The sequence below is a fragment of the Salvia hispanica genome, chromosome 1 (assembly GCF_029641045.1).
Source record: "Salvia hispanica isolate PSC_SH4W2 chromosome 1, Shi_PSC_v1, whole genome shotgun sequence".
Lineage (NCBI taxonomy): Eukaryota > Viridiplantae > Streptophyta > Magnoliopsida > Lamiales > Lamiaceae > Salvia > Salvia hispanica.
The window spans coordinates 28065768-28092798 of record NC_142692.1 but is presented as its reverse complement, the minus strand read 5'-3'; the positions used below and the strand labels follow the sequence as shown (position 1 = coordinate 28092798).

Genomic DNA, 27031 nt, shown 5'->3' with positions numbered 1-27031 from the left:
GAATAGTGAGTAGAAAAAGTTAGTGTAATGTATATCTCATTTTTATATATTAGTTGTATAATAAAATGTTAGTGGAATGTCAGACCTACTTATCGTTTATGGTAAAAAGTGGAAGTGGGCGATAAATAAAGAACAAACGAAAATGACAAAAGTGAACAAAAAATGAGGGACGGAATGAGTAATAAATTGTGAGTGAAATGTGAGGTCTATTAACATTTATGAAAGATTCTAATTGGTACTCCTAATATGGGACGAAAGGATTAGTGGAATATTTTTTTTTCCATTCTATTATTCCAAATAAAATTGAATCTTTTTTACATCGCTTGTCTCTTTTACCTCAAAACACTATGTTCTCTACCAACCGATATAGACATAGAAGAAAGAGAAGTGAATGCGAGGGGTTTGGATCCCCTGCTGTGGCTGTTAGCACAGCAGGGGGTGTTGTTCCATACAAACATTTTTTAATTGTTAAAGTATAATATTAAAATATTAGTTTTATTTATTATAAAACAATTCAATGTGTGTGTGTATTTGTCACAGCCATGCTGTGCACAGTAGGGGATCTTGGCCCGAATGCGAGTGTGCTTTTTAGCGTTAGTGTGTTACCGAACGATGTCGTTTTGTCCATGTAGATATTTCCGACTAACATAGTCTCGATTTTTCCTAAAATTAAGAAAAAATAATTGTGATTTTAAGAGTGCGGAGTCAACCAAATCTGGTTGAGATATCAATGTTGATTTCACCATAATTACAAAATATGGAATAATTACAAAATTTTCAAATTTGGTATCTATAGTTCTATTGTTTAAATATGCGACCGACCAAAATATAATCAACCTTCATAATTTATTTGACAATTTTTTTTCTTTTAAATATTGACCCAACTCTTAAACATTAGATCATCTTCAATGATACATTAAAACTCAAAATGGAATAGGGAGTCATTTAGCTCCAATGGTTCTCTAAAATTAAGTCCAATTTTGATTTTAGAGAAACACTATTTTATATCTTTAGATTTACACTAAAATAAATCTAAATAACTTTTTAAAAATTTTGTGAGTAAAAAAATAGTGATTAGGAGAATATTTATTTATATTTGAATTTAGTGTAAATGATACTATGACTATATCAAATGAATTTTTAAATTTATTAATAAATGATTGAAGATGCTTTTATACAAATTGTACTAATAGAAATAATTTAAAAGTTAAAAAGAGCATCGAGTGGAATAGTTATTAATAAATGTAGACGTGTTTGACTTAATGAAATCAGTACAAAAATACATTGCTATACAAAGTTAAGATGAGATTTGATTTGCGGAGAAAGTATTGCAAATAAATAAATTTGTTAAGAATCTATTTCAATGATTTGCAGTGCCCTCATAAGTAAAATAGAAATGTTTCGGAATTGTAATTTCTAATTATACATATATACCTTACATGAGATTAATTCACACAATTTACTGAAAATTCACATTTAGATAGCCAATAGGGACTTCCTTATATCATTGTATCCATCGATGTATATGCTCACACAAACAGGCTGTCTGAAATTTAAATGTTGAAATATCACACTGGCGTTCTGCTAATCTTTTCATATACTTCTATAATTGTACACTATATTACATTACAATCAAAGTGTCTATTTTAGCTAGAAATTTCGAATCGTGTCACATCCCAATCCAGAACCCGATTCTTCTACATGATGAAATATATGCTCGTTATATTTTTCTGGAATAAACTTTTAAGAATTGATAGATTAATATCTTGAAGATAGATCTCTAATTATTTATGCATTCCATTCGTCATATAGACAAATTAGCACGTTAGGCAAATTAATATAATTTAATACTACTATAGTATCTCAAACGACCTTTAGTCAACCCTTATTAATTAAATTGCTCCAAAATGTCCAAATTCCTTAAAAATGAAAAAATGAAAAAAAATGTTAGAAGAGCATCGCCATCAATTCGTTCATCCGCAATTAAATGTGAGTTGCTCTGTGTATTAAATGGTGCAGCTCAGCACCCTCACCCACCCTCTCTCTCTCTACAATTTCCTCTTCATTGAAATGGCCATCGCCTCCTCCTCCACCCTCCGCCTCTCCCAATGTCCTCCGCCCCTCCTCCGCCCCTAGCCGCCAAGCTCTCCTTCTCTCAGAACCTCACATCCATCGGCATCGGCTACGCAGTCGCGCTCGCCCTAGGCTTCCTCGTCCTCTTCTCCACCTTCCTCCTCGCCTCCTACATCTGCTACCGCTCCGTCGCCGCCCGCCGCCGCAGCCGATCCGCCGATAACAGCGTCTACCTGCCGCGGATCATCTTCGTCGGGGAGGAAGACGAGAACGAGGGGCAGAACGCCGTCGTCGGCCTCGATCAGGCCGTAATCAACTCCTATCCGAGATTCGTCTTCACGAAGAAGAGCGCGGACGACGGCGTGTGCTCGATTTGCTTGTCGGAGTACAGGGAATCGGAGATGCTGCGGATGCTGCCGGATTGCCGCCACTGCTTCCACGTGATGTGCGTGGATGCGTGGCTGAAGCTCAACGCGTCGTGCCCCGTGTGCCGGACTTCGCCGCTGCCCACGCCGCTTTCGACGCCGCTGCAGGAGGTGGTGCCGCTCTCGCTCTACTCCGACGGGCGGAGGGGTTGATTTAGGTATTTTGGCGTTAATCTCATATATTTGGGGCTTACTTTTTTCATTTTTAGTCGTGAATTAAAGGATTGTAATTTTATTTGTGTTCTCCAATTACAAAATATGAAAATATACTCCGTGTTGTTAAAACGTCTTACTACTTTTTTTTTTTGTTAATATATGTAGATTTATGAATGTCCATTGAATAAAACCAATTTTAATCATGATAAAAGAGAGATAAACTTAGTTTATAAATTGTTACAGAGATGAGTTTCAGTATAATTGCTTTGGATCGTCGATTTTCCTTTGATGTCAGTTAATTGTGAAGAATTTTGCCGACACGGGGAAGGAGGCATGTAGCAAGTGAAGCAGAAACAGATAAACGTAATTTTTCACAACTTTAATTTATTAAATAATCTAGATTAAATAAGTTATTTGATTAATCTTATTTTTTATGTGATCTACTCCATCAAACGAGGCCTTATATGTAGTGTAGGTTCAATTTTTTTTTTTTAGTCTTTGTCAATTACGAGAAATGAGAATTCAAATTGGTATGACAATTAATGTGAATCTATATAGACTGAAAAAATGGGTGGTCAACTTGAATTAACTTCATATAAAACCAACTTTTGACATACTCGCATTGTCCTACTCAGCATGTGCAATAATATTTAACTGCATAATAATCTTAGATACTAGTATTATTGATATTTCAAATTAGGTTTGTGTTAAAATGACAACTCCTTTTAAAATGACAACGTGACAACACTTGTACAGCAATATTATTAACGCTACACAGCAATATTCAATACGGTAGACAGCAATCTATAGATTGTTGTATAGTGTGTCGGATATTGCTGTTCAAGAAAAATTGCTGTTTAAAGAATAGCAGATTGCTGCCCGTCTTTTTCCAGAATTTTTTTTTTTTTTGCCACGTGGCAGCTTATTATTCGTCCACGTGTACAAATAATTGGCTAGAAATGGTGGTATGGTGTTATTTTAAGGGGTGGTGGCACCCTAACATGCCCCTTTCAAATTGTGTACTAGTTTTTCTATTTTATGTTAAAAATCACCGTATATGCAATTTAGCATTATTATTATTATTATTATTTTTTTATTATTATTATTATTATTTTTATTATTATTATTATTATTATTATTATTATTATTATTTTTTATTATTATTATTATTATAAAAAACAAACATTAAAATTCACCGTGTATGTAAATTCACATTACTACCATCATTTTCTTATTAGTTGTATGGTAAGTCAACAATTTGGTTTAATGTATACGAGTAATTTTTTTTATACGGTTGTGGATTCAATTTACATAATGAAATCGATTATTGTTATAATGCTAGTATTATTTTTCGAATATGTAATGACCATAATCATACTATGGTACAGCCATACTCTGTCCGTGAAATGTTGTCCAATTTTACCATTTTGATCCGTCCACAAAATATTGTCCGCTAAGTTTTTTTTTTTCATTTGTGGTAAATGGAACTCAATTTCCACTAACTCAGTTACACACTCACGTTTTATTATAAACTAGTAGTACTATATAAATATGTGGGACCTATATTTGACAAATTTTTTCCACTCACTTTTCTTCACTTTTCTTCCCATTTCTTAAAATCTCTGTCAAGTCTAATTTGAACAATATTTTGCTGATGGAGGGAGTAGTATTCAATAACCATTGACAATTCTAAAATATCTATATTTTTTAGGCAGAAGTATAGATCGGAAAATGTAGACTACTTTACCATTTGAATTGCTTGGTATCAACTCCTTCTCTGTATCGAGTCTAATCCCAAGATTTTAAATACTACTATTACTACTACTACTTTATAATTTTAATGTCGAGTTACTTCATTCATACTCTGATCCCCATCTATTTCTTAGTAGTTAATTCTTTCCACAAATTTAACCATCTTTTCAGTGACCATATCAACAAGTACACTAAATTTCTAATACATTTCCCAGATTCTCTTAACTGTGTTAATTTCATGGAAGTCTCCTGTTTGTAATCATATCATAGTAGTAGCTTTGCTAGATCCTTGAGTCTCTATGTGTTGATTCTACATTACCAAGATTCTCAATCTCTCCTACAAATCAAGATGGCTCCAAAACTATTCAAATCAATCAACAAACTGATCCTCTATCTATCAATCCTCGCCGCCGCAGTCTGCATTGCCACCTTCTCCAAAGCCTACTCTCTCAAATCCTTCCTCCGCCCCGACGCCTCCAGCACCCACGCCGCCTTCTTCCCGTCCCACGTCAACGAGCAAGAGATCACACAGACTCTCAACCTAGTCATCCACAAGCTCCAGCACGAGCTCGACCAAATGCGTGTCCTGCCTCACGACACGCCCCTGCGCTCCAAGCACGCGCCCCTCCTGGCCGACGTGCTTGGCCTAATTGAGTCCGTCCGTGACTCCCTGTCCGCCTCCCCATCCCTGGATGGGGATCAGGATCAGCAGGCGCGAACTGCACAGTTCGCGCCTGCTGACCATTTCCTGACAGAGGAGATCAGGAAATACATCCTGGTCAAGCCCAACAGGCTTGGCAAACAGAACTTCATGGGCGCCAACGGCACGTTCACGAGCATCGGCCACGGGTGCTTCGCTCTGAGAGACGAGCTGGAATCCTACATGGATTACGACATAGGCGACGTGTGCAACGACGACTGGAAACTAGCTCAAAAACTCATGATCCACGGCTGCGATCCCCTGCCCCGGAGGCGCTGCTACGCCCGCGCTCCTCAGATCTACACGCGGCCGCTCCCGATCAACGAGTCCCTCTGGAAGCTTCCTGACGACCGGAACGTGCGATGGGGCGGGTACCGGTGCAAGAACTTCACATGCCTGGCTAGCAATGTCACAAAAAAGGGCTTCTTCAAATGTGCAGAGTGTTTCAATTTGGTTGATCATGAATCTCCAAGGTGGATCAAGCCAGTGTACCAGAATCCTAACATTAATCTGACTTCGGATTTCATGATCTCCGATGTTCTTGATTTGAAGCGCGGCGAGATAAGGATCGGGCTCGATTTCAGCGTGGGGACGGGGACGTTCGCAGCGCGGATGAGGGAGCACAATGTGACTATAGTGACAGCTACGGTCAATCTTGGCGCTCCGTTCAATGAGATGATCGCGCTGCGGGGGCTGATCCCGTTGTACGTGACGGTGAATCAACGGCTGCCGTTCTTCGACAACACGCTGGATCTAATCCACACCACGAGATTTCTGGATGGGTGGATTGATCTGGTGCTGCTGGAGTTTGTGGTGTATGATTGGGATAGAGTGCTGAGGCCAGGGGGGCTGCTGTGGATTGATAGCTTCTTTTGTTTGAAGGAGGATTTGGATGAGTATTTGGGGGTGTTTGGGATGATGAGGTACAAGAGACATGAGTGGATTGTGGTGCCTAAGTTTGATAAGAATGATGAGAGAGAGGTCTTCTTTTCTGCTGTCTTGGAGAAACCATCTAGGCCATTTAGATGATTGGGGATTTATCTTTTCATAATTTGAATCATTATATGATATTGGTATTTACTATTTGATGGTTTTACTTTTGTGGACATACAATTGATTAATCATATAGTAGATCATTATTTTTTATCTTGTGATACATACGCTTGTTCGAATAGACTATAGGAAGTCTGAAACAATAATCAGAAACATATACACATTGCAAGACGTCAAGATTTGTTGAAATGAGAACATTAATCAAATGAATAAAAGTGGCAAATAAACTTAACTAGTAGTAGTAATAAAAAAAATTACAAATTGAAATATGTAACAGAAAATTAAAAGGAGCAAACATCCTCCTCCCATGAACAATGTCTTGAGCGGAATAAAACTTGGGGTATAACGAAGCGCAATGCTTTGGAAATCAAAAGATGGACCAAAAAAATTAGTGTAGTCTTTGATATATTTGGTCTTGCTGGAGTAGCAAAATATACACGCCATTGTACGGTCCCATATAATTAAGTCTCCATTTTCCAACACTTTGAATAGGGGTAAGGTAACCAAATCTACGCCTATAGTGGCAAGTTTTATATATGAAAAAAATCCTTAGTCCAAGATTTGCCATCCCATCAACCAAATCACAATTTGACCATTTGACGTCGACGACGAATCATCGCACAAACACAAGCAATCATCAAAAACATAAAGGCTCCTATGACTAGTAAGGTCATGACAACGAGTAGGAAAAGACAAAGTGGTAAAGAACTCTGTTTCGAGATCAAACCTAGAAACCTGCGCCACCTCCTCGTCCTCACTTCACTCCATACTAGCAGCCAGTGAAGCCACGAACGAACACACGGCCCTTGACTTTACAGGTGAGGTCCCCGCAATAATGGTCCTCCATTTCCCCGTTCCCAGAGTGTATACTTGACATTCGTACTCTTTACTCTCAAGTTGGACAATCCGAACCACCTTATATTGGCGGGTCCTTATACTCACCCCAAGTCCAAAACTACTGTTTCGCGAGTAGTGATACTCTGGACGGGGAGGATTAGGAAGTGTGACATATTCGCGGGTGATGGGATTGCATATAGAGAGATTATGAAGGGGGAGATCATCGTGGTTCTCCGATAGCAAGATCAAACCGTTGACGGAGCTAAGTAGGAGGGGTGTGTAGCCGGGGACGGCCAACTCGATGGCCACCGTGTTAGGGACGATTCCATCATCCTTCAACTTCAAGAATTTAGCGTGCCAAGATGTGGATGAAGAAGTAGTGGTGTATGGAATTACGAGGAGGTGCGGTTGGGGTTCGGAGAGATGGAAGCCGGGGCTCTCGATGACATCACGGAATTCCTTGCACACGAATTTGGCCTCGATGATGCTGCCTATGGGGAGTCTTGAGAGAACATCTGTGGTGATTTCCCGTGGGATATTTGCGAACAAATCTATATTGTTTACTTCTGCCATCTACAGCCGAGACAAGTAAGCATGTAGCCCTCGTTTACGAGGACTGGTAGTATATATTAAAATTCCTCGACTGATACCTTCAAGTTGTAGATATCTATTGAATATATTATTCGTCAATCCTAGCCCAAAACATGGTAGGCCGATTAAAATTTGTCATAGTAGATTGATATCTAGCCCGGTCAGCGATCCAACCATGCTAACCACAAAAATTCCCAACCCATTCCAAAGAATATAAAATACACGATTGGATATTCTAGTTTGTTTGACCCGAGTTTAAAATATCAAAATTTGGATACAAATGCAAGTCCTATTTATCTTTGATAGTAAATTTAACTATTAATCTTAATCGTGGACAGATAAAATAGCATACTGTGTGAGTTTTAAATTTCTAATCACAGATGCAGAGAGCGGAGATTAATACTAAGTGTATGAGAAACAAATTGCAAAAAAAATGTTACTATCAGATTCCGATAAAGCCCATAACTTTTAAAAATGACAAATTGAATCACAACTCTGATGATTTTTTTTAATTGTCTCATGAATTTGAATTTGAGAAAAATTAAACATGACATGGACGAGATTGTGATTTCAATCATATTTTTTTTTAGAGAACATGATTGATCGAATTGAACTTGATTTCATCCCTGTTAAATCATAACTTAACCATCGCGATGAAGAAGGGTGGAAGGAACACAATTTCAGCCCTTTTTTTTTGTAAGGGACATAAATCTGGAAGGGAACGGCGTCGTTTAATAATTTATTCCACTTACATTTCCGGTGTCCACATCATAAGTTCATGTAAAGGTTCATAAAATTGTCAATATTATGATTTAATTGACAATTTTTTAAAGTTATGGGATAAAACAGAATTTATTTAAACAGTCTGATTTTTTTTACTATTTGCACAAAAAAAAAAGAACGAATAAATTAAAATACAAATTAAAGGAGTTGAATGAGTTAAACACCTGATTAGTTCTTCCATTTGGTCCAACTCCGAACACGACCTTTCATACATAAATTGAAATCCACACGATCAATAATCATTCTCGCATTGCTACTGTTCGGATTTTCGATATTCAGTAATACGTATTTGCTTGATTTCGGAATTTGGATCGGCGATGGCGGAACAGGAGGAGATATCGGATCCTAGAACTGAGTCGTTCACTGACAAAATCTCCGATAGGGTTCACGGCGACGGCGACGTCCACACGAGTTCTTCTTCATCCTCATCTGACTCGGATCACGACGATGACAACAGAGCATCGGAATCTTCCGCCAAGGAGAATAATGAGTTCCGCCGTGAAAAGCCGGTCCACAAGGTTTTTGGTGGTGGCATGTGTACGTATCACGCGCTCACTAGTTAACCCCTCTATCTGCTCGCTTTTTCTATTGTTAGTTTATTTCCTGTGATTTTTTTGAATTTTTTTTGTGATTTCGCTGATTGTTTATGTGCATATAATGACTTATGCTGAGATTTTATATGAGCTTAGGTGTTGTGTTGATTATGAGAGTTCACAATTAGCCTTTAGAGTTTGATGAAATGTTGAGGTGTATTTGCAATCAGGCTTCAAAAATTTGCTAGGTTTCATTTGGTGAATTTGAGATCGATATTTCATTTCTGTGATTTACCTTTCACCATGGCTGTTAATGATATACTTCTGGTGCAAATTAGAGATTGGATTGATTTAGAAAATTACTTTCTGATAATTGTGTAGTTTAATTTAGGTTCATCGTTTTGCTTAACTACTTAGGGTAATGTTATGCTTTCGAGTTATTTTTTGACCTTTCATGTTGGTGTAATTCTGTAGCTTAAATGGCAGGAGTATAAAATTTTGGATTAGTGTTTTTATAAAACCTAACAAATTTATGGTGATGTTTTTTTTTAGCTGCTGATGTGTTCTTGTGGAGGAACAAGAACATATCTGCCTCGCTGCTTGGTGTAGCAACAGCAGCCTGGGTGTTTTTCGAGTTACTTGAATACCATTTACTCACTCTGGTCTGTCACATTGGAATCCTCATGCTGTCTCTTTCGTTCTTATGGTCTAATGCATCAGTTTTCATCAACAAGTGAGCTCATGAAACAGTCTTGTTGTTAGTTCGTACTCTGAAAAATGTCGTGCTCAGTTATATGGATTTATCTCTTATGTGTCTGCAGGCTGTCTCCCCATATTCCAGAAGTGCGCCTCCCCCAGGAACCGTTTGTGGAGATTGCCTCAGGTCTCGTTTCTGAGATCAATCATGTATTCGCAGAGTTGAGAGAAATCTCATCTGGCAGAAATCTTAAGAAATTCCTTAAGGTAATATTAATTGGATATTGGACCTCTCTCTTTGTGCTTCTTCAAGTCCTAGAGTGAAATAACTTTCTCATGGCTATACATTACCCCTGTGCTGGTGATCGAACCTTGGTCCCTTAGGAATTATCTTCCCCAGCATGGGCACTAATCTTTAGTCTTGATCATATATCATTTGCTATTGATAAGTAAATTATAATGAAATTAGTGTAGAAACATTTCAGATTTTAATTTAGTTAGCCTTTAAAGGATCATTGTTTGTGCCTTAAAATTTGTAATTGAGTTCTTTCTGGTTTCTACACTGCTGCATTTCTTTCCCCTGTTTACTTAATTGAGTCTGTGGCCTGAATTCATTAGCAGGTTGTATTTGGTCTTTGGTTTTTCTCGATTGTTGGCAGCTGCTGCAGCTTCTTGACATTGTCTTACATAAGTAAGAACTCTTTCACCTTTATTTACCTAATAATAAACAGGTTGTTAGGGTATTGATTCGTCCATCCTGAATTTCCTTGTCTTCTCTTATTTTTCGTAGTATTTGTTTCGTTCCACACTCTGCCTGTTTTGTACGAGAAGTACGGTCATAGGATTGATCCATATAGTCAGAAAGCAATGCACGGGATCCGAAAGCCATATGCTGTGTTCGATAGCAAAATCTTGAGCAAGATGCCCAAGAGAGCACTAGCCAAGAAACGAGCTTAGGGGGATTCGTGACATAGTAACATGGTGAAATTAGAGCATATGGTTTTTGCTTTACCTTATGGCTTCCGTCTCAATTTGCATTCTTCAAAAGTTGAAGTTCGTTGGAACCAAAATTGTTGAATTGTGTACAACATTATAGTATTTAAATTAATGTTTCTTTCGTTAATGGATTTGTCATTGAGATGAAAATGCTGTTAGTGTAAAAATTCATGAGTAGAACCTTGGAATCCAATAAATGAGCTGTTACATGGGACAAAAAAAGGGTTGCAGAGTGAACAATGATGTGTTATGTTTCTGTATAGCGTTTATATACAATTCACGCAAATTGTAATATTCTTTAGCAAATCTATCTAAATATGTGCCATCTCGTCTACAAAAAGTTTCAAGTGTGTGTAGCTTTCTTCATACAGGGATTATTACAATGCACGTACATACACGCTCCAAAGGGCTGCTGCTTCTCTTTGTTTTCACAAGTTAGACAAAGAATCGAAAGAACATTTAGGCAGATCACGGCTGGAAAATTTTAGGCGGGTGGTAAATTTTGGGTATTTACAGTCGAACTTACATAAATAATCAGTATCTCGGTGGTAGTCTCGAACCTTGCAAACTGTTTTCTGATGAAGTGAGGGGAACTGTTGAAAATTCTGAATCTGAGAGTTCCCGTCCCAAGTTGCTGCGAGATAATGTGGGAACTTGGTTTGGGTTGAGGTAAGGGGGTGTGGTTCCTGTAGAGTTTTGATCTTGATTTGAATTATTGGCGGACTCCCTCTTTTCCCTTTCCGTCTCCGTGAGAAGAAAGTCCACCCACAAATCTGCAAATGACTGGAAGAGAGATTTTTCCAGTAATATTTAATAAAGAAACTATTATCAGAGATGGACAACGTCAGAAAACTGTCTATGTTCGCATATCAACTAGGTACATAAAGGGAAGAGATTACAAATTTGTGTGAACACGATTATCTTAGGCACATTAATTGATGTGTGTGTGTATGAGTACATGCACAGGCATGCTTGACAGCTTGAGAAGGGGGGTGGGGGAGGGTGTAAACGCAGAGGATAAGAAAGACCTGGTCATCAGATGTCATAGATGATTGAGGTTCAGGGGCACCACCGCCAAGGATGCCCCCAACAAGCCGACCTGGAAGGCCAAATACACCACGAACTACACTTTTGCCAGGCCCTTGCTGAGCGACACCGATTCTTTGTTTTTCTTCATCAGAAAATCCCAGCATGCGACACATTAGATCAAGAACCTGGAGAAGATCAATCAAATATAAATCAAGATATTTGACAGCAGTTTGCTTCTGTCTTAGCAGAAATACACCTCAATAAATAGGGGGACAAACTAGGAATTCTCGAGGGAATTTTAAAGCTATCATTGGGACAACTTTACTCTCTCACAGTGAGCCCCACTTAATATTTTGGAAAGCCAGGAGTTTATGAAGCAGACGCACCTCTTTACTGTGGTTTCTCTGGAAGTATGTAACAAGTAATTTGATTACAATGCGCCTGCAGATGACACCATCAGTTGTAACAGTATATTATTACCACTTTTAAAAGCTAGCGTTCCAGTAATAGAGCAAAAATCTAGTATCGAGCATCAATGAGAGTTTCACCTGTCGACAAGGAAATCGGAGTCCACAGACATCCTATTTAATCTTGTCATGCTTTGCTCAAGAGCTCTGCGGAGTTTTTCATTATCTTCCTCAAGCTTCTTAACTCTGTTCTTTCCTTCAGCAATCACAATATCAGCTTGTGAGAGCTTTCTCAAAAGTTCCTCCCTCTCCCTCTTTGATGCTTCTGCTAGTTGGTGTGCTTCCTGGAATCATATCAATGGAAGACTTGAGAATTTACAATGGCAGCCTGAATTATAAATCCAGAAAAGACTAGTGCATAAACATTTATTATAGCTAAAAGTTAAAGCATTCCAGAAAATGGGTTTCAAACAGAAACACAAATGTTTTTTTTTCAGTTCAAGTCTAGATCTGGACTTGTAAACAGAAACACAAATGTTAATATTACAATAAAGCTAAGAAACTAAACCTTTAACTGCATGATAAGTCTAGCTGATTCCTCTTTTGTGACTGACAACTCTTCACCAAGACGTTCCTGGAAAACAGATATCCATAAAATATGAATCATGTATGATGTTCCCCTTACTCATATTCTATACCAATGAGAAAGAGCTTTACCTTAGCCTCAATTTCAGCATAATATTGCCCAAGAGCAGTTTGCAGATTTAGAACTTCCACATTCTTGGCATCTATTGTGTTGTAACAGTTACTCAATTTTCTATTAAGATCGTCTATAACTTCTTTGGCCTTCATAAGTTCACTATTGTTGGACAGTTTTACTTCTTCTTGTCTTGAGATTGCTTGTTTCAGAGCATTCTCCATACGTGAAATTTGAACCCTTTGTTGTTCATTGATTCCTCGCAGTTCCTCAATAATCTTACTGTCCTCATCCATTTTCTCTGATTCCTCGGATTCCTGCAAGTGGGTTAAGTCAGAGAGATTGTAGCAGAATTTTTTTATAACAAAATAACAATTTCATTAGTGGTACTAACGATCATTACTTATAATGGTCAGCCTATAGAGAAGTTGAAGATGGGAAAACCTTTTCCAACAAATGTTGCTTGAGACGAGTCAATTCGTGCAAGGCTTTGTCCTTTTGCATCCGTGCTTCCTTTAGGTCATTTTCTAATTTACGCAAAGACTTCTGCATTTTCTCATTCTCCAGCAATCCCTGCAGAGAGACTTTATTGGTTAGACTAAGGCACTGTAACTTGTACAGTTTAAAAATTACATGGATATCCATGTAAAGCCATATTGCATGAATATTCAACTATTCAACATGCATGAGTAAACTGCAACGTGTGGGATAAATGTTCATAAATAAGTGTTATTTGGATGAAAGATAACTGAGCATGGAAGCAATGAATCAATATACGAAAAAGGGATGTTCATCGGACAATACAATGCTGAATACCTCATTCATGCTACTTGAATGTTTATTTGAAAGATGCAGGCCATCAGGTTTCTCTTCGCGAACTGGAGAAGAACGAATTGCATTTAACGCAGTCTCACATTCTTCTTTTTCTTTCTACCATGAAAAATTGGTAAGGTTCAATGTCTGTGTGAAAATGCTTGTGAATGTGCACACAACTACACATATATAACTATACTACACAAAACCCACACACAAGGACAATTGAAAACACACATGAAGCATGCAAAACAATTACTGAAAAGAATTATTGGAAAACTGTAGGAAGATATAGACCTTAATATTTCTGTTATCTTCCTCCAAAGAAGCAATAATGTTTTTCAACTTCTCCACACTGTTGTTTGGTTCTCTTCTCTGCAACTCCATTTGTAACCTTCCTATCTCTGATATCTTCTGATTTAACTCGTCTTGTGTTCTGTTTATCTCTCTCAACATCTGAAATATATAAAGGAAAAAAGTAGAAATGGGTAAGATTACGATCTACAGGGCAGAAACAAGATAACCACAAAAGATTCCTAATGGAACATTTCTAATTACAGTGGAAAATTTCTAATTACTTATCCCATATTATCCAAAATCTAAAAATACATCTAATAATTTTGAAAATGTCGATAACTTTCATTAACAGTAATACATGATTAAGAAGTTTCAATTTTCCGTACATATCAAAGTCACACAAAAAAAACAATAATCAAACAGTACTTCTTGATCAAATCAAACACAATATTATACATAATATTATGAAGAGCATTCAAATAACTTCAAATATATTAACTTTGTCAACTATTTTAAGTGATGCCCGGTGCCCAGCTGCACCACAATAGCAGAAAAGGTAACTATAAACACTCACTTTATCTTTTTCATCTTTTAATGAGCTCAAGTCCTGCTGAAACGATCCATTCAACTTTTGCTCCTCTAGAAATAGAATAAATAACTCAATCAAATATTCAAAGATGCATTGCTCCAAAACAAGATCCTCCAGTAGTAGATGTGTACCTTGTAAACTCAGCTGGACACTTGCCAGCTTGCCACGTTCTTTATTAAGTTCCACTATCATTTGTTTCATTTGAGATTCATGAGTTGCTTGCATCGCGGTCAAGGATCTAATTTTGTCTTCCATTGCATCTGAGAGTTCCTACAAGGCAATAGAAAAACTTTCACTTGCTGCATTGATTTAGTGAAGAGCAACACATTACAATTCAACACTTCTAGAAACAACAAGAGACTCCAAATACAAAAGTCACAAGAAACTGGGAGTTATGAAGCAAGTGTAGTAGATTGGCACTAATTCCTAACATTGAGTACGAAACTCGGAGTTATGAAGCAAACAAATGCCAAGCATCAGAGAAAGGAAAGTAGCCTCCTTAACTGCAGAAAAAAAAATGGTTCTCCTACCTTTGAATTGGATGAAGTTGTCCCATTATTTAATCCATCATGCTTTGCCACAATACCATTTCCACGACTTTTTGTTGCAGCTTTAAACCGATTAGGGGAAATATCACCATTACCCTGAGATGTTAAAGTAGGCAATCAAATAACAAACAATATTCGAGTAAAAATTTCTCTCAAAGAAGTTCGATGGAAATTTACACAATCTAAGCTGTCGTCACATTGTCTTTCTTCACACAGCTCAACTCCTATAGCTAACTATATAGTATATATACACAAGGTAGGCAGTGTTTTTAGTATCCAGAACAGCTTTCAAAATGCCTACTTATCATATCAGCATTGGTTTTTATCTCCACGAGTAAAGGATATTTTCTAGACAGAAGCCAGACCAGACTTATTCAACTGAGCCAATGAGATCATAAATAATAACTGAACAAAAAAAGACATAAAAGCACAACCATGTCCGATTGGATCCAGATATTATGCTAAAATTCATAAACTGATATATGATCAGCTTCAAGTAGCCTCCTCACCTTAAGAACAGTTCTAGGTGTACCATGAGTAGCATTTGCACTAAGGAGATTCTGTTTTAGTGAGCCATTTTCTTCAGCCAATCTCAAAATCTGATCCTGCCAAGAACAAAATCAAGAAAATAAGAGTCAATCAAACTTTGAAAGCCCTGGACATAGCGACAAAAGAATCCAACCACTCATGACATACCTTGACTTATTATATGAGTTCATTTGCGAGAAAAGTGACAAGAAGTCTACTGAATTTTCTAATATCAGGATGTATGTGATAATAACAAGATCGATAGCAGGCTAAAACTGGCAACAACTCACTTTTATTATGACATTCAATAAAACTACAATTGATCCATCAATAACCATCAAACTTTTGACAGCAATAGCACATAATATCAGGCCCCTTCGTATGGAACTCTATAAATCTCTCAACAATACTTATCTAGAGAAATAAATTAGAAGATAATTTGATAGCAGAAGATGACTATACCTCTTTTTCCTTTAATAAAGCTGCATAATTAACTGATAGAGCCTTGATTTCTGACTCAGATTCCTGAAGCTTCTTAATTTTTGTTTTGTACAGCTCGATCTGATAAAATAGCGGACGCTTATTAGAAAAAGCATTTGTTCAGAACAAAGAAGCAGAATAGGAAAAAGAAGTCCAAGGTGCCCAAATAAATGACTTGTATCATTTGATCAAGACCAATGAGGACACTCCCTGCATCTTTCAGGACAACATAAATATGTTCAGATAAATAAAAAATTACTCATACCAAAAACTGACTGTGTTAGATAACATTGCTGCCCTTCACCATAAAGTCGTTATACTAAGCGCATGCATTGGTAACTTCAGGTGATAGAGAAACATCCTTATAGATGAAATTGAGAAGTAGATACACATTAACCATCACGAAAGCATCCAAAGTGAGATCAAACTAATAAATCACATATGAATCGATAGATACCTCGTGATTAGACGGGGAATCGAATCCATTGACGATCGGTGAATGAGTCGGTGCACTGGAAATGCGCGAAGCTCTCCGCTCCGAACCTGAACTGGCCTTGTCGGAATGATCGGCCGGCGGAGGAGTGTACATAGGAAGCTCTTCATCGTCGTCGTCATCGTGGACATCTAGTGCGATTTTACTCAGACTTTCCTTCAAATTCGCCACCGAGCTCCACATCGGCATCGAGATTTACGCGCCAAAATCTCGATTTCCCTCTTTCCCCTTCACCTAGATTTGGAATTTGGCAAAATTTGAGGAGAAAATTCTTAGGGGGGAATTTGACAGGATTGAATTGAATTTTCGATTTGATTTAAGGGGTTTTGAGGCACGCTGGTAGATCTGAGAGAGCGGAAATAAATAAATAAATAAGTTTTATCTGACCTGGAATTTACACAGCTCTGTATTCGTCGGGTGATGTAATAAAATTATAAAATAGATAAGCGGGCCATATACTCTGCTGGGTTCATTTCTAGAATGGGCTTTCAATAAGGCCCGCTAAACAAGATCCAAGTTGACATGCTAAAGAAGTTCCAATTGACGCTAAATCGTTATTGTTGTTGTCGTCGTTTTATCGACCACCATTTTATCCACGTATTCAAGATCAAGTGTCACATTATTTTCTATTTTACCGGAAAATAGACGGATGGATAGTTGCAAAATATTTATCTTTCATAATTTAATTTTCAGATGGATGGATAATTGCAAACTAAATCATTTTTCGTGATTTATTTATCAATTTACTATGTACACAAATGAGCCTTGCATTTTCTGACTGAAGATGTGCGCAGAGCGTGGAAGACAACAACCGGCAGTGAAAATGTCAAAGTTCTAGGATCATTGCAGTTTTATGAGCGTGAGGTGGAGCAACATGGTTGTGTTTCTATATATCTTTGTTTTATCTAGTTAATTTATTCATAAAAATAAGCAATTATAAATTTATTGCTAATTTATAACTATAATTTGCTGTCTCCAAATTAAATCAGAAATTTAAATTTCCCAAACACATAAAACGTTCAATCTAAAAAGCATATCTAAATCACATACTAAATAAAAACTCCATGATTATACAAGAAGCTATGTGCAATTAAACCATTTAGTTAATAAATCAACCATCTCAAAATCAACAATGGTCACATTCTTCACTATCATAAAAAACAAACAGACTAACATTGGTGAAACTAGGTCATTGTATATTTGTATGATTATTATTTGTTGGAGAACTATCTTTTATAGTTTGTATTTATAGAAATACCTCTTGTTTCTAGTTTAACACTTTAACCATCCCAAATTGAATATCTATCGGTTGCCGTTTTATCCTCCCAATAAAGTTGGTTGTATAGTTGCATCAAATAAACCTTAATAGGATTAAGAAGCATAGACTTTAAAATCAATTAGAAGCTTATTACTTACAAATAATTGAAATTGTTTCTATATATATGTAACAAGAAACAGAACAAAAGGTCAGGATGGCCGAGTGGTCTAAGGCGCCAGACTCAAGTTCTGGTCTTCGTGAGAGGGCGTGGGTTCAAATCCCACTTCTGACAATTATTATTTTTATTTAATTTAGTATGTTTTGCTACTACTAGAATCTTATTTTCCCAATCACAAAACATTCAACCAATTTCTTGAATGCTGACAGCACAGCATCATTACACAAATATTAAAACAGGAGCCACAATTTCCCCTAGCATGAAGATTTTCCATTATAAATCATCCTTTTGTTTGTGTGTGTGAGAGAGAGAGAAAGAGAGGAATATTAATAGTTTTACTCAACTCTCTCATGCATCCTTTTCACATCCTTGTTACAAAGCTGTTCACTTCATTTTGAACACTCCTCATTTCTCTTTTGAAGAAAGGATGTTGATAAAGCATTGGACCTAACAATCAGCACCTTCATGTGCTGCATAACGGCAAAAGCAGGACTTCCTCTTTAATGTATTGTCCTTTCAAGGCAAAAACAAAAGCTAAAAGCCGACTTCTCCGACATGCTTGATGCTACATATAGCGATGTTTCACACTTTGCTTTTCCCAAGGATGAACTCTTAAAAACTTGCATTCTTGTCCTGATTTTGTCTGTTCATCTATATTTACATGGATTTCTGTTATGTTTCCTTAACATAATAATCATCCTTTACCACAATTTATTTGCCTTTAAATTTCATTATTTGATCTAAAAACTGTTGACAACAATAATAACTTACCAGAAGTCTATGACTAGTTGATATCTTACATGGTTTCAACCAATTCACAAGCCTCACTCTTTTCACATCATGTTCTTCTGGTGAGTTCAATTGGGAGTAACGCCAAATACACGTGGTTGGTTAAGAGTTAAGACAAGAATAGGAAGATGTCTTAAGGGGTTGGTCCCCCACAATCTTGGGATGGTATTGAGATGTGTTTGAAACATGAAGTTTTAGACGTTAGCGAATCAAGATTGCACTGTTTCACAAATAAAGGGAATGGATATGCAAACACAGAAAAAAGGGCAGATAGAAACAAGAATATGTTGTTGTTTTATGGTCTATCTCTAGCAGTATGTTGCCCCGATGGAGCCTCCATGTCCCCGGCTGTTCCCCAACAAAAGTGTTAGGTTTCGGTTGCTTGTACAATTTGAGATCCTTTAGTTCATGGTCCATACAATGTTCAAGCTTGACAGGAATTAGGCATCACCCCTGGAATTGATCATAGCAGGTTAATGCAAATAGTGGTATTTTGTTTGTTTTTGTTATGTTGATGATGTAATAGTGCTTCTTGTGGATATGTTGGCAATGAATCTTCTTGAGTAAATGTTTGGTGTTTTCTGATGATTGGTGAAGCTCTCCATACTGTTAAAAATGGGCAGCATCTGTTTGTTTTTGTAATAATAGGAACAGAGTCTTTAAGACAAATCTTTATCTGGTAGAGCTAATGTAATAGTATGTGATAATGTCTTTTATTGTAAAGGATCAAATTCCAAATAGTTGTGGACCAAGCATCAATTTTGTTTTGAAACACCTCAAAAAATTAATAAATAATTTACCAATAAGGAACAAAAAAGGGAGAAAGGGGATCATGTGAGGCCCTCTGTGTAACCTCATCCTAACAAAATATAGCATCTTGCTAACAAGATGCCAAAGGTATCTTCTTCTGCAACAACGAACCTGTTTGGTTTCTTTCTCCGATGAATCATTCATCACAACGAACAGATGAAACAACAGAGGCAAAAATTAATCATTAATATGATCATTACATAAGTGTCTACATGCCTGTTTTTCTCCATGACAGATAGCATCATATGTACAGTGTAGAGAAATTTTCATTTTACAACACAAGGATTGACAGATTGCACAATGCCCTGAGTGGAATTCCAAAAATTGACACACCCTTTTCTTTTTTCCTACTAAAGATAGAAAAAAAAAAACTAAATAATACACCATGAGGCTAAAGGAAAAGGGCTGCATTTCTTGAGTTTGATTCCTAATTTCTTCTCTGTGCAGATGACATTTCCCTCTACTTTTCTGAAATTTTTGAAAATATACAAATCATTTGTCCTGTTCAAGACTATAAGAACTTCTACATTAAAAAAAAAAAAAAAAACAACCAAGAAACTAAATATCAGTTGGACTTAATAGCTCAACTACCTATTGATCTTTTACAGTAGAGAATTGCTTCGTGGATGGAGCTTTCATCGCCGCACCAAGCACTACTAGCACGAGATGGGATCAAATTAGGCGAGGCTTGTGGGGAAGCGGCCCAACTCCTTGCCTTCATGAGAGCAGGGGCATAGCTAGGCCTTGGTGATGCCTGCAGAGAGTTAGTCCACCTCTCAACCTCACAAACCTTTCTCTCGAGATCATCGACTCTACTGTTGTTCCTCGAGCTTTTGTACAATGGCCTAATGAATCCAAAACACTTGTGCAAGATCCTCTTTGATGATCTCCTCCATTTCGCAACCAAGCAAGACTGCTTCTTGACTCCATGATCAAACTTACACGAGGAGAGAGGCGACGCAGGGACATGATCCGGAGTTTTTTCCAAGGCGTAGCCCGGCATGAGCTGCCCATCTGCAAATATTTCATCAGCATGAACAAGGGAAGCTTGGAAAGCTGTGAAAGAAACATCAAAGTTGAAGTTTTGATCTTTTTCACATGGTTTTTGGGGTGTGGTGATCTCAGCTAGGACATCAAGAGAGTGTTGTTTTTTGTCTACTAACCAACTGTATGAAAAACTCTCTGTGGCTAATGGCTTGGAGTTCTCCATGGTGAAATGGGAACTTATTTACCAAGAGTTTTGGGAAGAGGAATGGAGAAAGTAGTGGTTTTTAAACTATAATTTTTGAGTGGAAAAATGTGGGAATTCTTAATATTGGAAACTTTGCACCTATGGTATTTTATATACTATATGGGGAATGAATGGATTTTTCATCAACAACACATGGCTTGTCACAAATCAGTGTAACACTAGTTTGGTAAATTGCAATTTTGATTATCTAACATGTTTGAAGAATATATCAATGTTTGAACATACTTTCTTGATTTCTCCCTCATCTATACCATATGTTGTTGCTTTTGAGAATAATTGTTTGGCCCTCTAGCTTCTCGTTTTCCCTTTTTTTTGTTCTCTTTAACTTAGATGTTTGAGTTTCGTCCAACTAATTTTTATTTCTTGTCTCCTCGGTGTAGATGGAATTTTCTCAAGAAATGCAATTATGCAACCGTGCACGTAATATTCAATTCTCGACAAAGATTTTGGATTAGATGCTCCACTTTCATGTTCCCCATTCTTTTTAGTTTTTAGGTTAATTACCTCAAAAAATCAATGATATTTTGTCAAATTTCGTTTCTAGCACCTTTAAAATTTTAAATAATAAATCACATAGTTTCAAAACTTTCTCAATTATCCCATGATAATTTTGTTGAATACAAAATCGATGCTAAATGGTGCACGCATGTAAAATTTTGGTGTTGTCAACGAATATGGACATAAATGTGTATTAATATGACAATATGGGACTAATCAACGTTGTTTTGAGCTTAAAAAACATAAAATTATAGTAGCACAAATTTGGTCAAATGGCTCAATTGAGAATTTTTGAGACTTCAGAATTTGTTATTCAAATTTTGTACGTTCGTGAGACAAATTGTTCAAATTTCGTGATTTTATAGGTTACCTCTAATCTAATTAATTAGTAGTAGGAGTATTAGGTTTTCTGAAAGTGGTCCGCAACGAACAAAATCACGCAATTAAGTCATTTCGAAAGATTTTTTTTTTTTTCTTTTCACATGAGTTTGTCCTAAAGAACATATATAAAGCTTATGATATGACTGAAAGAGGCAACCTTAGTGAGTGGACCATAGAAAGCATGTGTTGGATGTAATTAACAATATAAAGTGGTTGCAGTGTAAAAATATAGTAGGAGTATATAAGTCTGTCGAATTAATGCATTTGGAATAGATAGAGAACAACCTGAAAAATGATAATCGTTACAACTTACAATAACAAGCCTGAAGGCCTAAAATTGATTGTAAACACGTATGGGTCCTCGAAAAAATATCATAATCTCAACAAAATAATTAAACAGTAGTACTCCCCAAACTTATTACACATCAATTTATTTTCAACTTCTACCACTAGGACCCATCACTAAACACTAATAATAATATGGATCTCACTATCCACTAACACTATTTTAACTATCTTTCTTTTCATCTCTCTTACTTTACCAATTATACATTAATTTTCGTGTCATCCCAAATGTCCTTATTTTTTTTTTAACGGAGAAAGTACTTGATTTTTGTCACTAGTATATTATACCGTAAGGACAAACTCATTATTAAGTCCGTGAACTTTGTCAAAGTATCATTTTAGGTCCGTGAACTTTGAAAATATCATTTCAGGTCCATCAAGTATGGGTTAATATCATTTGAGGTACTCCCTCCATCCGTGAATAGGAGTCCCGTTTTTTCCATTTTAGTCCGTCCGCGAATAAGAGTCCCGGTTCACTTTTACCATAAATGGTAATAAGGTTCCACCTTCAACTAACTCACTCCACTCACATTTCATTTAAAACTAATATTTACAAGTGGGAACCCTATTCCGCTAACTATTTTCCATCTACTTTTCTTAACATTTCTTAAAACCCGTGCCATTGAGAAATGGGACTCTTAATGGTGGACGGAGGGAGTACTTTTTTACTATTTCCAAATTTTTCTGGACGAAAATACCCTCGATACCTTAAAGGGTATATTTTTAATAAACTTATCATATACTCATATTTTTTATAAATATCTTTATAATATATTTTTGATGAATTTTCTAAATATAATTTGACCTTCAATATTATCACTTAATTATGTAACATGCAAGTAAAATTGCTTCTTCAATTTTTTATATTAAAGAATTTTAAAATTGAATAAAGAATTTTTTTTTAATAATAAAAAATTTAATAAGGATCTTTTCTTGCATGTCACAAAATTAAGTGATAATATTGAAGGTCAAATTATATTTAGAAAATTCATTAAAAATATATAGTAAAGATATTTATAAAAAATATGAGTATAGGATAAGTTTATTAAAAATATATACCCTTTAAGGTATCAAGGGTATTTTTGTCCAGAAAAAATTAAAAATAGTAAAAAAGTACTTCAAATAATATTAACTCATAATTGATGAACCTGAAATGATATTTTCAAAGTTCAAAGACCTAAAATGATACTTTGGCAAAATTCGTGGAAAAAAAAGATTTCCCTGATTCAGTATTTATTTTTCAGAAGGATAGTTGCCAGCTGAATAAGGCATGGACCATGCTTGAGACAGTGACATTCACCGTCTTCAAACATTTAAACAAGCTTTTGATATCCATCACAAAACTTACGCTGGTACACGTCATATATAAGTGATGCTAATTGATATTCTTATATAAACATGTAGTACTGTATATCTTTCGCTGGCATGTCCACTCTTGAAATTCGATGATAAATTATTTATATTGTGATTTATAAATGATAATAGCATATACTAGTATATATTCTTTTAATATTAATTAATTTGACCAATTTAAATCAGTGATGTCATTCAAATGTTATTAATCTCAAACACTATGCTCATTTCAATTTTAGTTCTATATTAAAAGAATATAAATACATTTTGTAAAAAATTTTATTTGATTATATGCAAAGAGTTAATGTGAACTTGAATTTTAAAAATGACCCTTGTGAGAGCAAATCAATATCTTCTACTATAGTACTTTAAAATAAATGATGATAAAGCGTAACTCAGTGGATAAGACGATTTCCATCTAAAGTGACCGTAGGATAAATATGAAACAATTATTGATCCTCTTAAAGAAAACCTTTTTAGAGCATATTAAGGCCGAGGGGTGGGCTGAGGGCACCGGACTTAAAATGGTTGTGTGAAATTTTAACTAAGTTTTATAGCACCATCACCATAAGTTGGGTTTTGAACAAGATAGTATCATTTTTGGGTTTACACTAAAACAAATCTAAATTACTTTTTCAAATTTTGTCGATATAAGAAGTGAGTAGAGAATATACTTTTAAGTTTGAGTTTGATGTATATAGTTGAAAATTAAAGCACTATTTAATTTAACATTTAACACTAAAATAAGCTTGAATTTTGTGTAAATAGTTGGAGATACTCTAAGTTCGGATTCATTTTATTTGTATGCTATTGCTTTAAGTTCTACTAAAACGAATAAAATCTAGCATCCACGACGATTTTTTTTAGTTGGAATCGACGCACATAGACTGCCAATACTTGTGATTGTTCTGTTGTATTCACTAGATTGACAAATTTATCAAAAATTAAACTAGTGTATATAAAAAGAACAAAAGTAGCAGACAAGTATCCCAATATGTGGGGACGTAACGCAAAGGAGAGCCAAAAAAGTTTAAATATACAAGACAAAAAAGTAAAAAAAAAAATTGGACATGTGGTAGAGATCCCAAATTTTGATTTTCACCAACATAAACTAAAGGCTGTGTGCTCATTCCCTAATTATTTTCCAGACATTTGTGCCTTTTAATGATGTCGACTTTAAGATTTTTCATTTCTTTTAGGTATAAAAATTTGCATTCTGAAGTAAGCAAGCAATGTTAGTGCATGGATTCACTTTATCAAAATGGTAAAATGGAGACACTTTTTTAGTGTTTGCTTTGTTACCCTTTTGTTAGTTTCTCCAACTATGAAATGATATAGAAGTGGTAAAATGGCATATTCTTGATCGAATTTCACTTATGCTATATTCACCTTTCAATATGTGAAAGTCTACTTGCACAATATTTGGAAAAGTAGGGGTCGATTAGACATAAATGAGATCTTATGTCTAATGGTGTTCAACTGTTCAAGCTGCCAGTCCAATCACAAATGGAGTAATTTATTTTTCATTTTTATAAAATTATCGTTCATCCACACATTGTCAGCTTATTTACAATTTGACCAGACCTATGATCTATCCAACTCACAAATACATTGGGGCAAAAGGTTGAATGGGCAAGGGCCCGATGAGGTAAATCAGGTACTTAACGGCCCGTTAAGGGGAAGGTTAGCTGTCCATGAATACATTATTACGTAATCAACTCATATGTTCATACTGCAATCTACATCTACAACCATCAAGCAGCCAAAATATTACAAAAAATGAAATTATAGTAACAAACCAACATGGTCGAATCAAAATAAATACTCTAGTTACAAGTTGAGAAAGAAAATTTAGATAAATACAACAGCAAAGTTCATGTAATTATTAGTCGCAACCCCGAATCAAAAATCTTGAATCTGCCACTGATATATACCCCATATTACTTCATGATTTACGAAAGAAGGTGATATTCTTGATCTTGATGTGCATAATGTGTACGTTCTATTCTGTTTCAGACGCTTTTGTTTTCCGAAAATATATTAAATTCACATGATAAAACACACACACACACACACACACAGATCTGAGTCTCCTTTTATTACATGAAAAACAGAGGTTTCAAATATCTAAACATAGCTTTTAATGGCAGAGCTGTAGCCAGTTTGATCATCATAGTATTTAGACCACAGCATAACACCTCCATACTTGCTAGAGCCCTTGATTGCAGGGAGCACCTTCGCTTTCAGATCCGCCACCGGAATGAAGCCACTCCCAGCTGCAGCCGGTGCAGCCGGCAGCCCCAAGAATATCTTCGTTGCATGGACAGACGAAGTCCAAACCTTCCATGATCCCACAAGATCACCACTGTACTGGCAGGGTGGATTGTTGTAGAACTGCACCCACACGCAGTCGAATAAACCCGTCTGCAAGGCTCCCCCGACCCAAGCATCCGGGTACGGGCACTGAGGAGCAGCGGTCAAGTAGACCTTCTTCTTGCTCCCCTTTCCGTGGCTGTAAAGTGCCCGTGCCAGCTCATCCCAGTGGTGGCTCGTCCCGCCCTCAATGTCAAAGTCCACCCCATCCAGGACAGCGGGACCTAGTGGGCGGGAGGGTGAGCTCCCGCCCAGGAAGTTGTCCCATAGGTAGGAGGCGAGCTGGGTCGCCTCCTGGGAGGAGGTGAGGGTGTATCCGCCTGCGCCTCCTCCTATGGAGAGGAGCACTTTGACGCCCATCCTCTGGCACGAGGTGATGTTGGAGGTGAGCACGGTGCAGCTGCCTTGGGTGTAGGGGTCGCAGTGGCCGGCTAGGTTGAGCATCGGCTTCTGGTTGTTGCCGAAGGAGGAGAGGAAGGCTATGATCACGTATTCGAAGTTGCCTTTGGCGCATGTGGCAGCTAGTGTGCCTTCGTTCCCGTTCTGCCCCCAGTATATTGAAATTCCTCCGGCTTCGGATCCCACCACTAGCACCACCAGCACCAATAATAGTGAAACGGAATTCTTGAAATCCATAATTTACTAAAGAAAACAATGTGTTGTTTGTGAAATGAGATTAGCTTTTGCTGCATTTTATAGGCATTTTTTCGTGGAGTCAATTTTGTGAGAGATTATTAATGTTGCTATATCGATGAACGTAGATGAACGGTGAAACTGTGGTTGCTGACATGAATTGTGACTGTATCTGTGTTGTCTGTTTTAAGTTTTGACAATATATGTTTGTGCATGTATTTCAGGTTTTTGTCTGCTCTCTGTCAACCTATTCTGGAAGTTCAATCAAATCTTCGACTACAGTTTTGGCAGTTATCAAAGATTAATCCTTTTTTTTTATCTAATATTGGCAGATTATGTATTGTCTGTTGCGGAGACGACATTTATAAACTCCCACTTCACATGGGTAGTATTTCAGTGCTAAACCAGTTTACATATATAAACTATTATACTCAACGTTAGCATGAAACTCAGCGTAAATTGGTGTGGAAGTTCAGTATCTGACTGCGTTTTGCGTTACATTTTGCGTTCATGGCCAATTTTAGTGTTTGTGTTTCTGAATTTGCATGTTTGAACATGCTTTACAAGAATGAGTTTGATGACTATCTGAAATAACCTATCATAGCCATAATTTCCATTCTTGAACACATGAAAGATAACATAGTTGCTGTATAAACTAGATTAAGTGAAACTGTAGCTGCTGACA

At 36.6% G+C, this 27031-nt stretch overlaps 7 protein-coding genes and 1 non-coding gene across 12 annotated transcripts; 4 read left to right on the top strand and 4 right to left on the bottom strand.

Annotated features, from left to right (window-relative positions):
• Window positions 1–1995: 1995 nt before the first annotated feature.
• On the top strand, window positions 1996–2783 carry LOC125218801 (RING/U-box superfamily protein). Its single transcript, XM_048120574.2, has one exon. The coding sequence runs from the start codon at window positions 2109–2111 to the stop codon at window positions 2649–2651; it is 543 nt and encodes a 180-aa protein (XP_047976531.1). The 5' UTR covers window positions 1996–2108; the 3' UTR covers window positions 2652–2783.
• A 1769-nt stretch (window positions 2784–4552) lies between these two features.
• Window positions 4553–6199, top strand: LOC125218800 (S-adenosyl-L-methionine-dependent methyltransferases superfamily protein). The gene has a single exon (XM_048120573.2). It carries the CDS (start codon window positions 4756–4758, stop codon window positions 6133–6135), a length of 1380 nt encoding a protein of 459 aa, XP_047976530.2. The 5' UTR covers window positions 4553–4755; the 3' UTR covers window positions 6136–6199.
• Window positions 6200–6918: 719 nt separating this feature from the next.
• Window positions 6919–7569, bottom strand: LOC125220945 (F-box protein At3g07870-like). The gene has a single exon (XM_048123072.2). The coding sequence runs from the start codon at window positions 7567–7569 to the stop codon at window positions 6919–6921; it is 651 nt and encodes a 216-aa protein (XP_047979029.2).
• Window positions 7570–8542: 973 nt separating this feature from the next.
• On the top strand, window positions 8543–10722 carry LOC125221732 (reticulon-like protein B6). Of its 2 annotated transcripts, none has more exons than XM_048123949.2 (5): window positions 8543–8907; window positions 9456–9636; window positions 9725–9866; window positions 10218–10290; window positions 10390–10722. In XM_048123949.2, the coding sequence occupies exons 1-5, from the start codon at window positions 8688–8690 to the stop codon at window positions 10554–10556; spliced, it is 783 nt and encodes a 260-aa protein (XP_047979906.2). In that variant the 5' UTR covers window positions 8543–8687; the 3' UTR covers window positions 10557–10722. The 2 variants fall into 2 exon arrangements, with proteins under 2 accessions (XP_047979906.2, XP_047979907.2); XM_048123950.2 differs by having other exon boundaries at window positions 8545–8907; window positions 10221–10290.
• A 98-nt stretch (window positions 10723–10820) lies between these two features.
• On the bottom strand, window positions 10821–16838 carry LOC125221731 (golgin candidate 4-like). 4 transcript variants are annotated; one of them, XM_048123947.2, is made up of 16 exons: window positions 16441–16837; window positions 15966–16064; window positions 15485–15580; window positions 14958–15071; window positions 14559–14697; window positions 14413–14477; window positions 13839–13997; window positions 13545–13658; window positions 13173–13301; window positions 12749–13045; window positions 12600–12665; window positions 12173–12375; window positions 12011–12065; window positions 11624–11809; window positions 11156–11378; window positions 10821–11069 (listed from the first exon to the last, which is right to left on the bottom strand). In XM_048123947.2, the coding sequence occupies exons 1-16, from the start codon at window positions 16663–16665 to the stop codon at window positions 10939–10941; spliced, it is 2301 nt and encodes a 766-aa protein (XP_047979904.2). In that variant the 5' UTR covers window positions 16666–16837; the 3' UTR covers window positions 10821–10938. The 4 variants fall into 4 exon arrangements, with proteins under 4 accessions (XP_047979904.2, XP_047979905.2, XP_088918723.1 ...); XM_048123948.2 differs by lacking the exon at window positions 13545–13658 and having other exon boundaries at window positions 16441–16838; XM_089062597.1 differs by having other exon boundaries at window positions 10888–11378; window positions 16441–16836.
• Window positions 16839–17942: 1104 nt separating this feature from the next.
• TRNAL-CAA (transfer RNA leucine (anticodon CAA)) lies at window positions 17943–18026 on the top strand. The gene has a single exon. It is a non-coding gene; the product is annotated as a tRNA-Leu (tRNA).
• A 1877-nt stretch (window positions 18027–19903) lies between these two features.
• LOC125185433 (putative membrane-associated kinase regulator 6) lies at window positions 19904–20911 on the bottom strand. The gene is made up of 2 exons (XM_048081963.2): window positions 20103–20911; window positions 19904–19979 (listed from the first exon to the last, which is right to left on the bottom strand). The coding sequence occupies exons 1-2, from the start codon at window positions 20719–20721 to the stop codon at window positions 19972–19974; spliced, it is 627 nt and encodes a 208-aa protein (XP_047937920.1). The 5' UTR covers window positions 20722–20911; the 3' UTR covers window positions 19904–19971.
• Window positions 20912–25245: 4334 nt separating this feature from the next.
• LOC125224404 (acidic endochitinase-like) lies at window positions 25246–26489 on the bottom strand. The gene has a single exon (XM_048127800.2). The coding sequence runs from the start codon at window positions 26347–26349 to the stop codon at window positions 25468–25470; it is 882 nt and encodes a 293-aa protein (XP_047983757.2). The 5' UTR covers window positions 26350–26489; the 3' UTR covers window positions 25246–25467.
• Window positions 26490–27031: the final 542 nt, after the last annotated feature.